Genomic DNA, 12,085 nt, shown 5'->3' on the forward strand with positions numbered 1-12,085 from the left:
AAAGGCAAACAAGGCAAACAAATTCCTCCAACAATGCAATTCAGAACAAGTTCAGTGATTCAAATAGCCGCTGAGCATCAGTCCTTGTGCCAGTTGGCAGTCTGGGAAGGGGCTTCTTCACTCACCACGCTCCCAGGCCACAAGATCTTCCCTACTTTTTAGTCTTGACTTCTTTTTTTCACCCTCAGAGGAAGCAGGTCAATCACTTCTCTCGCTTGTTTTCTGAGAGTTGGGCCAACAGGTTGCAAAGAGACAGGTGGTCTAGATCCCAAAAGTGTTTGCGCCCCTGCCCCCTTGGTTTCATAAGCTCCTCTTCAGAGCCCCCCACCTCATACAAAGCATTGCTCACGAGATCTACCCACTCTGGAAGAATGGCAGATGAAGGTGATGGACTACATGGGACTGGCTGAAATGACTGGCAGAATCCGGGATCAGGGAAAAGAGACGGCGGAAGAAGATTGGAAGAAATTTAAGATTTATCTTAAGAGACATTGTAAAATTAATGAGTGTTAAAATGTTGCGGCTATAGAAGTAAGCCGATTACAGCTGTAAAGATTAGGTTAAAGGAAAAGAAAGGATTACAATTAGATTAAATTAAGGGTGAGGATTTGCTGAACTAAATATTTGAAATTGGAATGCAGAAAGGGGAGGTATGAGGAGGTCGGTGAAGTAAGTCTTAAGAGAATAAGGATTCGAGATTATATTTGTTTGTCTTTGTGTGTGTGTGTTTGTATTGTGTTTGATTTTATAATTTGTGAAAATTTAATAAATATCTTAAAAAAAATACAAAGCATTGCTCACGGTAGTGGCTTACACAATCCACTAAGGAAGGTGGCAACACAATGAAATTCAAAGCTAATATAGGCTGGGATAGTTCCGTCGGTAGAGCATGAGACTCTCAATCTCAAGGGTTCAAGCAAGCTCCATGCATGGAAGTAGCCAGGGGGTGCAGCTGCTCCCCTCACTAAATGAAGCAAATAAAAACTGACCAATTGCATCACAGATAACTGTTCTGCCCCTCCCAATCCTGTGGGAGGGCAGGCTTCATTTTGGGAAGGGGGGGGCAGAACCTCTGTTAAGTATTTTTATCGATTTACTTGATGGGGGGCAGTTGCCCCCTTGGCTACACCCAGGGCCCCATGTTGGGCAGAATATTTCTGCATTGTAGGGCGTTGGACTTCAGTGGTTCCTAAACCTGGGTCTCCAGCCGTTTTTGGACTACAGTTCCCATCATCCCCGACTACTGGTCCTACTAGCTAGGGCTGGTGGGAGTTGTAGTCCGAAAACAGCTGGAGACCCAAGTTTGGGAAACAGCACTCTAGATTATCCTAGCGATCCCTTCCATCTCTGCAGTTCTATGAATTAATTGCACGTTTAATTCAAAATCCTATTCAAACTATTTAGGCCGGCTCCATGTCCCTGCCTGATTTCAGAAATAAGAGCATGAGAATAACCTTCTGGGTCACAGTGCCCAACCAGGTGCAACAAGAAACCAGGGATACAGACCATGAGCCCAAGAGCCACACGCCTGGTTTCCAACAACTGGTACCCAAAATCATCACTTCCTCCAAGACACAAGATCTACCCACCTTGGAAGATTGGCAGATGCAACTAATGGACTATATGGAGATGGCGGAAATGACTGGCAGAATCCGAGACCAGGGAGAGGAGTCGGTGGAGGAAGATTGGAAGAAATTTAAAATTTATTTGCAGAAATACTGTAAAGTCTTTGAATGTTGAGGACATTGAAATGAATCGCAGGGGCTTTAGCAACAAAGTAAAATGTAAGATTGGATTAATAACAGATAAATTAATTGGACATGAATTTGCTGAATTAATTTTCAAAAAAGGGATAAAAGAATGGGAGATGTGAGGAAGTCGGGAAAATAAGTTAATTGAAGATGAGAAATTAAGAAAGAGGGAATCTTTGTTTTTTGTTATTATATGTGTTTTTATCTCTTTTTTCTATTTCTTTTGATGTGTTTAATGTTTGTATTTTTGTATTGTATTGTTTTTTGTGATTTTGTATTTTCTTTGTCTTTGTATGCTTTTTTATTGTGAAAACTTAATAAAATATTTATAAAAAAACAAACAAACAAAATCATCACTGCCTCCAGCTGCAGAGACGCAGCACCATAGCCATAATGACTAGTAGTAGCCCCAAGCCGTCCAAGTTGGCGGCCACCCCTGCCCAAGGCGTGCGTCTTTGTGCCTTAGCCGCGGCGCACTCTGCACACCCTCAGAGGCGCTCTCGCGTAGGGAGACTCATGGCTCTGAGGCAGCAGCCCTCGTTCCCCCGAAGCCTCTGGCCGTCCGCAGCGAGGCGCCCGTGCCGGAGGCGCCCCCACCCCGGGGCTGCGCGGCGCGGCGCGTGCGTAAAGGCGCCCGTGCGCCCTTCCTTCTTCGCCTGGGACGCGCGCTGCATGCAGGTACCGGCCGAAGGAAGCGGCTGCCTCTCCGCCCTCCGGCCCGACGGACAGCCAGGCAGCCGCTGCAAGGTGGAAGACCGCGAGGCCCAGGAGGGGCCGCCGCCCGCTTGCCAAAGCGAGCATCTCTTGCTGGCAGCTGCGAGGATGGCGACCGACAGTAAGTGCGCTCCTGGGGGGTCCCTGCAAAACGGGGGGGGGGGGGAGCGGCGGCTCTTGTTTTTGCAGGCTTGGACGCGGGATCCCTGCTCCCTTGCTAGACGTGCGGGTCTCTCTGTGATCTCCCCCTCCTCCACTTTCCTTGCGAGATGCACGAGCCTCGCGCGCTTCCGCGGAACCTTCCTCCTCCTTCTCCATCCTCTCCTGCTGGCTTCGCTGCGAGGCCCACCTGAGCCGTCGCTCTCGCCTCCTGCCCTCTTCCCCGTTGCCTGCGCCTCTCTGCAGTGAGCCGAGCGGGGCTGCTTCCGTTGCTGCATCGGGAGCCTTCCTCGAGGAGCTCTCGGGCCGGGCTGGGGGCTGCAGCTGAATCCAGAGGCTTTAGGCAACGCCCCCCCCCCCACATTCCAAATCCTTATCCCCTATGTTGCTGTGTGGGGCTCTGGCATAATATGTGCCATGCCGAGGTTTATGGGGCCATGGGCTGGGGGTGTGACTGCAAGGATCTGGGGCGAGGCAGTGCCCCCCCCCCAGGGTTTTGTGCATCTTGTATTGGGTTATTCATATACTTTAAAGACGCACACAAAGTACTTTATGTATTGGAGCCTTGCGTAGCTAAGAGGTCAACAGTTATGACCAAGAGGGAGGCATTGATCTGATCAGGGGACCTCTGAGATTTGGATAGCTGCAGCACATCTTTAAGGGGGGCAGAAAGAGAACATAATAGAGAAGCCCTCTACAAAACCCCAGTGGGGACAGAGTATGTTGGTTGGTTTGTTGGGGGGAGAAAAAGGAAAACTGGAGGAGGCGAATGGGATCTCCTGGAATTGGGACATCATGGCTGGCTGGCTGGCCAGCTTGGACCCTGAACAGGAGCTGGCCACAGTGCAACAGCTTTGCTTAAAACCCCAACTTCTTTTCGTCCAAAATAGCTGCACAGCTGGCTGTGTGTGGCTGCAGCCACTAAGATGGAATAGAAGTCCCTTTGGATGTGTGTCCCTTTTTGTGGTGGTGGAAGAATTGCATTTGTTACCCTGTAGCTACTTTGTGTCGGTCAGTTTCGTGTTTGTATAGGGATGTAATAGTACCGCCCTATTATGCCTTGGTCAAACCACACCTGTAATACTGTGTCCAGTTCTGGGCTCCACAGTTTAAGAAGGATGTTGACAAGCTGGAAGGTGTGCAGAAGAGGGTGGCTAAGATGATCAGGGGTCTGGAAACCAAGCCTTATGAGGAATGGTTGAAGGAGCTGGGTATGTTTAGCCTGGAAAAGAGGAGACTGAGAGGAGATAGGCTAGCCTTTTTCAAATATCTGAAGGGCCGTCACATGGAAGATGGAGCAAGTTTGTTTTCTTCTGCTCCAGGGGGTAGGACCTGAACCAATAGCTTCAAGTTGCAAGAAATACGATTGCAACTAAACATTAGGAAGAACTTTCTGAGAGGAGGTGCTGTTTGACAGTGGAAGCTGCATCAGAAGGTGGACTCGCCTTCACTGGAGGTTTTTTTTGAAACAGAGGTTGGGTGATCATCTGTCTAGCTGTCACCATAGATAACTCAGTCAGTAGAGCACGAGACTCTTAATCTCACGGTTGTGGGTTCAAGCCCCATGTTGGGCAAAATATTCTTGCATTGCACAGCGTTAGACTAGATGACCCTCATGGTCTCTTCCAACTCTACAAATCTGTGAGTCTATTATTTCCTACATTGTAGCTGGTTGAACTAGGTGATCCCTGGAATCCCTCCCAAATCTACAATTTTGTGCTTCTATTTATCTAACGAAGTTGGGTCACCCAAGACAAGTTGACTTTGTTTATGGCATTTATAAGGCATTTATAGACCATTTACAGGGAACCAGGCAGAGGGCCTTCTCGGAAGTGGCGCCTGCCCTGTGGAAGGCCCTCCCAGCAGATGTCATGGCAATAAACAACTATTTTACTTTTAAAAGACAACTGAAGGTGGCCCTGTTTAGGGACGTTTTTAATGTCTAATGCTGTATTGTTTTTAATATTCAGTTGGAAGCCTCCCAGAGTGGCTGGGGAAACCCAGCCAGATGGGCGGGGTATAAATTATGATTATGATGATGATGATGATGATGATGATTATTCCACCACACATAGGCTTCTCATGCAGGCACTGAACAGACCCTGATCTGATTTGCTTCGTTAGATATGAAAATTTGCCGCCGACTCTTAATCCATTTTTTGTTTCTATGAAAGCAGAAGTGGCGGCAGTCAGATCCTAGTGAACATGACCACATTCATTTCATTTCAATTTTAACTTGTATACCTCCAGGGAGATGTTCTCTAGGGTTTCAGGCAGGGTGCTCCCCAGCCACACCCAGAGATGGGCTAGAATTGAACCTGGGACCCTCAGCATGCAAGGCAAATGCTCCACCACTGTCAGGAGCGAGCCAGCCATAAATCACATGGAGTTAGTGAAGTTAACTCTTTATTAGAAGAAACAAGATCAGCTCAGGAGCGCCAGGCCTAATGAGCACAACAGTGATGCTTTGGTAGGTCTTTCCCCTGTGAGGCAGCTGCATAGCTGTCACCTTTTCCCTTTTCTTGCGAGGAATCCTATTCGGAATAAGGGAATTTCCCTTAAAAAAAGGGAAATGTTGACAGCTATGGGCAGCTGCCTAAGGCTCCTCCTCTTGGGGGTCCTTCCCAAGCAATCTGAGACTGCCTTTGCTCCTTCATCATGTCTCTCCTGGTCCTGGAAGACCAGGGAGGAGGGGAGCTTGCTGTAGCAGGAGCGGGAGGCAACCTGCCCTCTTCAGCAGCCTGACTTATCTCTGCCTCTTGGCCTCCCTCCTCTCCTGCTTCAGCTTCTGCCTCCGATTCTGCACTGCTCTCTGCCTCAGCCTCTTCCTGCTCACTAAGCCCTGTTGCCTCTTCAGCTTCCGACGCCTCCACCTCCCAGTCTTCCCCCTCTTCTCCCTCTGACCACTCACCACCACCCCACCACCAACCCCCGGGTTCTGAGCCTTCTTGCCCTGGGGGTTCCCCAGCTGGTGCCTCCCCCCACCCCCTCTGCATCCAGCCAGCCCAAGACAACCACTGAGCTGTGGCTTATGTGCAGGAGAACTGCCCTCCTTTGGCCGAGTCAATGCACACATCTGAACCCCTTGCTACAGCTTGTGAAGGGTTTTTACTATCCTTTAGATACGGGGAAAGGCCCCTGTTGCCACTGGAGGGTGGGGTGGGGGTTGTGGAAGTGGGTGGGGCAGAGAGTTCTGCAAAAGCCCTGGCAAAATTCTCTTGGCAGCACGAGCCATTTCACTGTTTTTTGAGCCCTTGCATCTTGGTAGCCAGGCAGGCCAAGGGGGCAGCGTGGCACAGCACACTTGAATTAAGCCAGAAATGGGTGTTCAGATGTAATTACATACGGCAGTTATTGCAAGCCAAGATTCACTTGTGGTTTCAGATTATGGTCTGCCGGCTGCAAACTGACCATCGTTTAGGGAGCTTGGTTGGGTTTGTATAAGCAAACAAGCCAGAGTTAGGCTAAACAGGCTGTGGTCTCGTCTTACTCCTAATCTGCCTGTGTCTGAATATTTTGGAAATTTTTAATTCATAATCATTGCATCCCATGCTGAGTGTATTTATGTGCAGTAGGGGGTCCTGAGGGGCACAGGTGGCGCTGTGGTCTAAACCACAGAGCCTAGGGCTTGCCGATCAGAAGGTCGGCGGTTCGAATCCCCGCGACGGGGTGAGCGCCGGTTGCTCGGTCGCTGCTCCTGCCAACCTAGCAGTTCGAAAGCATGTCAAAGTGCAAGTAGATAAATAGGTACCACTCTGGCAGGAAGGTAAACGGCGTTTCTGTGCGCTGCTCTGGTTCACCAGAAGTGGCTTAATCATACTGGCCACATGACCCGGAAGCTGTACACCAGCTCCCTTGGCCTATAGAGCGAGATGAGCGCCGCAACCCCAGAGTTGTCCACGACTGGACTTAACAGTCTGGGGTCCCTTTACCTTTAGGGGGTCCTGACCTTATTGTTTTTGGTGCTACAGCTAGCTGCAGCTAATAATTTTGCTGCAGCTAATAATTTTTGGATCAGCTTTTTATGTTCTAATATTGTTTTCATTCCTGATGTCAAGGCCGTCCCATGGGTTGCAATTTAAATTATGCTGTGTGCTTTCTGTAATAGCAGTCTGTCCTGTTTCTAAACTGACTTAGATGCGACTTAGATGCGAGGACCCGTTCATCAAAAAACGGAAATGCCTGCCTGCCTCTGAATACAATTTCTAACACAAACCGTTTCCAGAATGTTATGGCCTAGTCTGGAAAACCATTCCAGGATCCACAAGCATCCCTCTCCTCCTGACAAATGCTGGGTTCAGCGCGAAGCCATAGGCTTGTGTAAAGTCATAAGAACATAGGAAGATCCTGTGCTGAATCAGGCAAGGGGCGTCTAGTCCAGCATCCTGTTGTCACAGTGGCTGACCAGATGTCTCCATGGGGAGCACACAAGCTGGACCCGAGCCCAAGAACATTCTGCCCCCCTGTGATTCCCAGCAACTGCCACTAGCGGGCAAATGACATCCGGCAGTGGAGATGGAACAGCAGGGGGGCAGTCCACTGTCCCTTAGACCTTGTGGTGGGCCAGACTATATTTTTGGGGGAAATGAACGAATTCCTATGCCCCACAAATAACCCAGAGATGCATTTTAAATAAAAGGACACATTCTACTCATGTAAAAATGCTCTGATTCCCAGACCGTCCATGGGCGGTGATAGAAGGTGATTCGGCCCCCGGATGAAAGCCATGCACACTGGAAATTCTGGCTTTGGTTTTTTTTTTAATAATATTTTATTAGGTTTTATCAATAAGGAGATTCAAAAGAATACAAAAACAGAAAAATACAAAGTTACAAAATACAAAAATACAAACATTAAACACAAAAAAGACAGGAAAAAAAGGGGGGAAGCACATAAAAAAGAAAACAAAACTCCCTCTTTTTAAATTTCTCTTTAGTTAACTTATTTTCCTGACTTCCTCACGCCTCCCTTTTTTGTATCCCTTTTCTTAAAATTTAGTTCAGCAAATTCATAGGAAATTCTGGCTTTGATGTTGGTTAATGTAAATTGGGCTTGTAAAGCCTGGAATGATAATCTGAATTGGCTTGCTAAATGTGTGTGTTTGCATAAGTGTGTAACACACACACACACACACACACAGAGAGAGAGAGAGAGAGAGAGAGAGAGAGACGTATAAATGTTGAAGGCAGCCTTGTTTAGAGAAGTTTTTAATGTTTGATGTTTTATCATGTTTTTAATGTTCTGTTGGGAGCTGCCCAGAGTGGCTGGGGAAACCCAGCCAGATGGGCGGGGTATAAATAAATAAATATTATTATTATTAACTAATTAATTCCATTTTTATACCACCCTATACCCGCAGGTCTCAGGATGGTTCACGGGATAAAATCACAATATAAAATCACAAAATACATTAACAAAGTCAAAACAAAAACAACCCAGTACCGCCTCCCAACACATTTTTAAAGGGCATTGGATGTCAATTAGCCAAAGGCTTGGTTAAAGAGGAATGTCTTTGTCTAGTGCCGAAAGGTGTATAATGAAGGTGTCAGGCGAACCTCCCTGGGGAGACCATTTCTCAAATGGGGAGCCACTGCAGAGAAGGCCCTGTTCTCGTGTTGCCACCCTCCAGATCTCTCATGGAGGAGGCACACGAAGAAGGGCCTCACAAGATGATCTCAGGGTAGGTTCATATAGAAAGAGGCGGTCCTTGAGGTATTGCGGCCCTGAACCGTTTAAGTTACTAAAAAGTAGATTCTGACTGAACGTCAGGAATAACCTTCTGGTGATAAAAGCAGTTCAACAGTGAAACAGACTCCTTTGGGAGGCTGGATGGACATCGGAATCCCTTTCAACTCTGCAATTCTCTAATATATATAATTTCATGTTTGGCAACTTAAAAAAAAATTTTTTTTATTGATTTTCTTTTCTCAAAACAAATATCCAATATCATTGCTAAACATACATTTCCCAATCCACTCCCCCCCCCCCTGACTTCCCTCAACTACCATTTCTGGTTTATTACATCAAATGATACATTCTGCTGCTTATATACATTACTATATTACCAGTCTAGTTAGAGCTATGGTTTTCCCAGTAGTGATGTATGGAAGTGAGAGCTGGACCATCAAGAAGGCTGATCGCCGAAGAATTGATGCTTTTGAATTATGGTGCTGGAGGAGACTCTTGAGAGTCCCATGGACTGCAAGAAGAAGAAGAAGAAGAAGAGTTTGGATTTGATATCCCGCCTTTCACTCCCCTTCAGGAGTCTCAAAGCGGCTAACATTCTCCTTTCCCTTCCTCCCCCACAACAAACACTCTGTGAGGTGAGTGGGGCTGAGAGACTTCACAGAAGTGTGACTGGCCCAAGGTCACCCAGCAGCTGCATGTGGAGGAGCGGAGACACGAACCCGGTTTCCCAGATTACGTGACTACCGCTCTTAACCACTACACCACACTGAAGATCAAACCTCTCCATTCTGAAGGAAATCAGCCCTGAGTGCTCACCGGAAGGACAGATCATGAAGCTGAGGCTCCAATACTTTGGCCACCTCATGAGAAGAGAAGACTCCCTGGAAAAGACCCTGATGCTGGGAAAGATGGAGGGCACAAGGAGAAGGGGACGACAGAGGACGAGATGTTTGGACGGTGTTCTCGAAGCTACCAGCATGAGTTTGACCAAATTGCGGGAGGCAGTGGAAGACAGGAGTGCCTGGCATGCTCTGGTCCATGGGGTCATGAAGAGTCGCACATGACTAAACGACTAAACAACAACAATGTTATCACATTGTTGTACTTCCTGTTCTCTGTAAATAAAATTCTAAATGTTTATTTAAATCCTTCCAGCGAGACCATTTCTTTCTGTTGTTTCTGCATATATATTGTAAAGGGTTCCCATTCTTTTTCACAGTCACTATTGTCCTTTTCACGCAGTTTGTTCATTAACTTTGCTAACTCTGCCTAGTTCACCAACTTGCCATCATGTTTGGCAACTTTTAATGGGTGCAAGTCTGCTGAATGGTGACTTTAAAAGCAACCTTCGCTCTGTACTATTGGTGCGTGGTTTATGGATTAAGTCTGTCTCTCTCTGTTTTGTGATATCCGTAAAATAGTAGATGTGATTTAGAGCAGCCTTTCTCAGCTTGGTAGTCCAAGATACTTGGAGGGCACAACTCCCATCAGCCCCAGTCAACGCGCAGGCCCTAAACTTTATTCTTGGAAGTGTTGGTTGCTGTCAGCCTCTTCACGTGGCTGGGATAGTAGAAAACATCCAGAAAACACAAGGCTGCAGGAAACTGATTCTCCCACCGCTGAGGATGATGCTGTGAGAAGCAGCGCCTCTCAAAATTCTCCTTTCTTTAGGGCTCTCTTGTTACAGGTCTGAAGATTGCGAGTTTACTTCCTGTTTGTACCTGAAAAGAAGGGCTGTGTTGTCAACAAAGGTCTGACCCAGGTTGGGAGCGTAGAGAAGTTTGAAAATTTTGGGAAATGATACACAATGAACTGAAAAAAATGTTTAAAATGACATTTGTAAAAAAAACCCAGAAGCATTTCTGTTAGGGATTCTAGGACAAGACCTGCCAAGAAAAATAAAGAACTTATTTATGTATGCTACAACAGCGGCAAGAGTCTTGATAGCACAAGGATGGAAGAATGAAGAAATCCCAACGAAAGAACAGTGGCAAGAAAAATTGATGACTTATGCAGAACTGGCTAAACTGACATACAAACTGCAAGACAAGGACAACTGTGACTTTTAGGAAGAATGGGAGCTTTTTACAAATTACCATCTAAAGAGACAACAAAATGAACTGGACTCCTTGGCAGGGTTTGAATAAACATACACAAATTTATTGGTTGATAACATGATAGATAGATATGTACAAGTTTATAACATGCAGAGAATAACATGTGCTGAGAAATCAGAGAGAGGAGCTGAGGGAAGTCTTGGGGGAGGGGGGAAAAGGGGGGGGAAATGTTAAAGGTAAAGGTAAAGGGACCCCTGACCATTAGGTCCAGTCGTGACTGACTCTGGGGTTGCGGCGCTCATCTCGCTTAATTGGCTGAGGGAGCTGGTGTACAGCTTCCGGGTCATGTGGCCAGCATGACTAAGCCGCTTCTGGCTAACCAGAGCAGCGCACGGAAACACGGTTTACCTTCCCGCTGGAGTGGTACCTATTTATCTACTTGCACTTTGAGGTGCTTTCGAACTGCTAGGTTGGCAGGAGCAGGGACCGAGCAACGGGAGCTCACCCCGTCGGGAGGTTTCGAACCGCTGACCTTCTGATCGGCAAGTCCTAGGCTCTGTGGTTTAACCCACAGTGCCACCCGCGTCCCGCTCTCCCATTGGGTTCCCACAAAAGCCAGAAAATCACATTCAGTGTAAAGAGCAAGTCGACCCTCTGCTTCTCTTTGGAGCCTAGTCAAGGGCAGGGTTGTCCCCAGGTGTATGGAAGAGCCGCAGCTCAGTAGGAGAGCATTTGCTCAGCATGTAAATAGCCCTTGGTTCCATCCCCAGCATCTCCAGGTAAAAGGCTGGGATGTCCTCTGTCTGAACTCTGGAGAGCTGCTGCCAGTTAGTGCAGACAGTATTGAGCTTACAGGGTCTGTCAGCTTTCTGCATTGCTATTTATACTCCCTAGACAAACCTAGACAGCAGCCTAAAAAGCAGAGACATCACCTTGCCAACAAAGGTCCGTATAGTTAAAGCTATGGTTTTCCCAGTAGTGATGTATGGAAGTGAGAGCTGGACCATAAAGAAGGCTGATTGCCGAAGAATGGGTGCTTTTGAATTCTGGTGCTGGAGGAGACTCTTGAGAGTCCCATGGACTGCAAGAAGATCAAACCTCTCCATTCTGAAGGAAATCAGCCCTGAGTGCTCACTGGAAGGACAGATCCTGAAGCTGAGGCTCCAATACTTTGGCCACCTCATGAGAAGAGAAGACTCCCTGGAAAAGCCCCTGATGTTGGGAAAGATGGAGGGCACAAGGAGAAGGGGACGACAGAGGACGAGATGGTTGGACAGTGTTCTCGAATCTACCAGCATGAGTTTGACCAAACTGCGGGAGGCAGTGGAAGACAGGAGTGCCTGGCGTGCTCTGGTCCAGGGGTCACGAAGAGTCAGACATGACTAAACAACAACAACAACAATTTATACTCCCAATCCAGCTGGGAGGTGGGGATGGAGAGGCCTGTCCCCTTTAGCCAACATCCGGAAAGATCTTTGGCTAGTTGTTTTCTGGGGCAACCAGTCAACGCCGTATTCTTCCGGTGTAAATTTAGCCAGAGGCGTAACTTAACAAAGAGTCTGCTTTGAGCTCTTTAGCAGGGTTTTCTGTATAATCCCATTTTGCAGATAAAAGCATGAGCTTTGGGGAGATTCTGTTTGTAATATCCAGACTCACTGCCCACCCACCCTGATTGGCATCTGTCCATCTCAGGAGACAATGGAAGAATGTGTCTTC

General features: G+C 47.3%; 1 protein-coding gene across 2 annotated transcripts in view; it reads left to right on the top strand.

Annotated features, from left to right (window-relative positions):
• Positions 1–2,364: 2,364 nt before the first annotated feature.
• Positions 2,365–12,085, top strand: part of SYT16 (synaptotagmin 16) — a 110,584-nt gene continuing 100,863 nt past the window's right edge. The window contains exon 1 of one of the 2 annotated variants that reach the window (XM_083518505.1): positions 2,365–2,586. In XM_083518505.1, the coding sequence (XP_083374631.1) occupies positions 2,424–2,586 (163 nt within the window). In that variant the 5' untranslated portion in view covers positions 2,365–2,423. The remainder of the gene's footprint in view (positions 2,587–12,085) is intronic. The other variant, XM_083518506.1, reaches the window with a different exon arrangement.

Source organism: Podarcis liolepis (genome assembly GCF_965112155.1).
Source record: "Podarcis liolepis genome assembly, chromosome: 1".
NCBI classification, from domain to species: domain Eukaryota; kingdom Metazoa; phylum Chordata; class Lepidosauria; order Squamata; family Lacertidae; genus Podarcis; species Podarcis liolepis.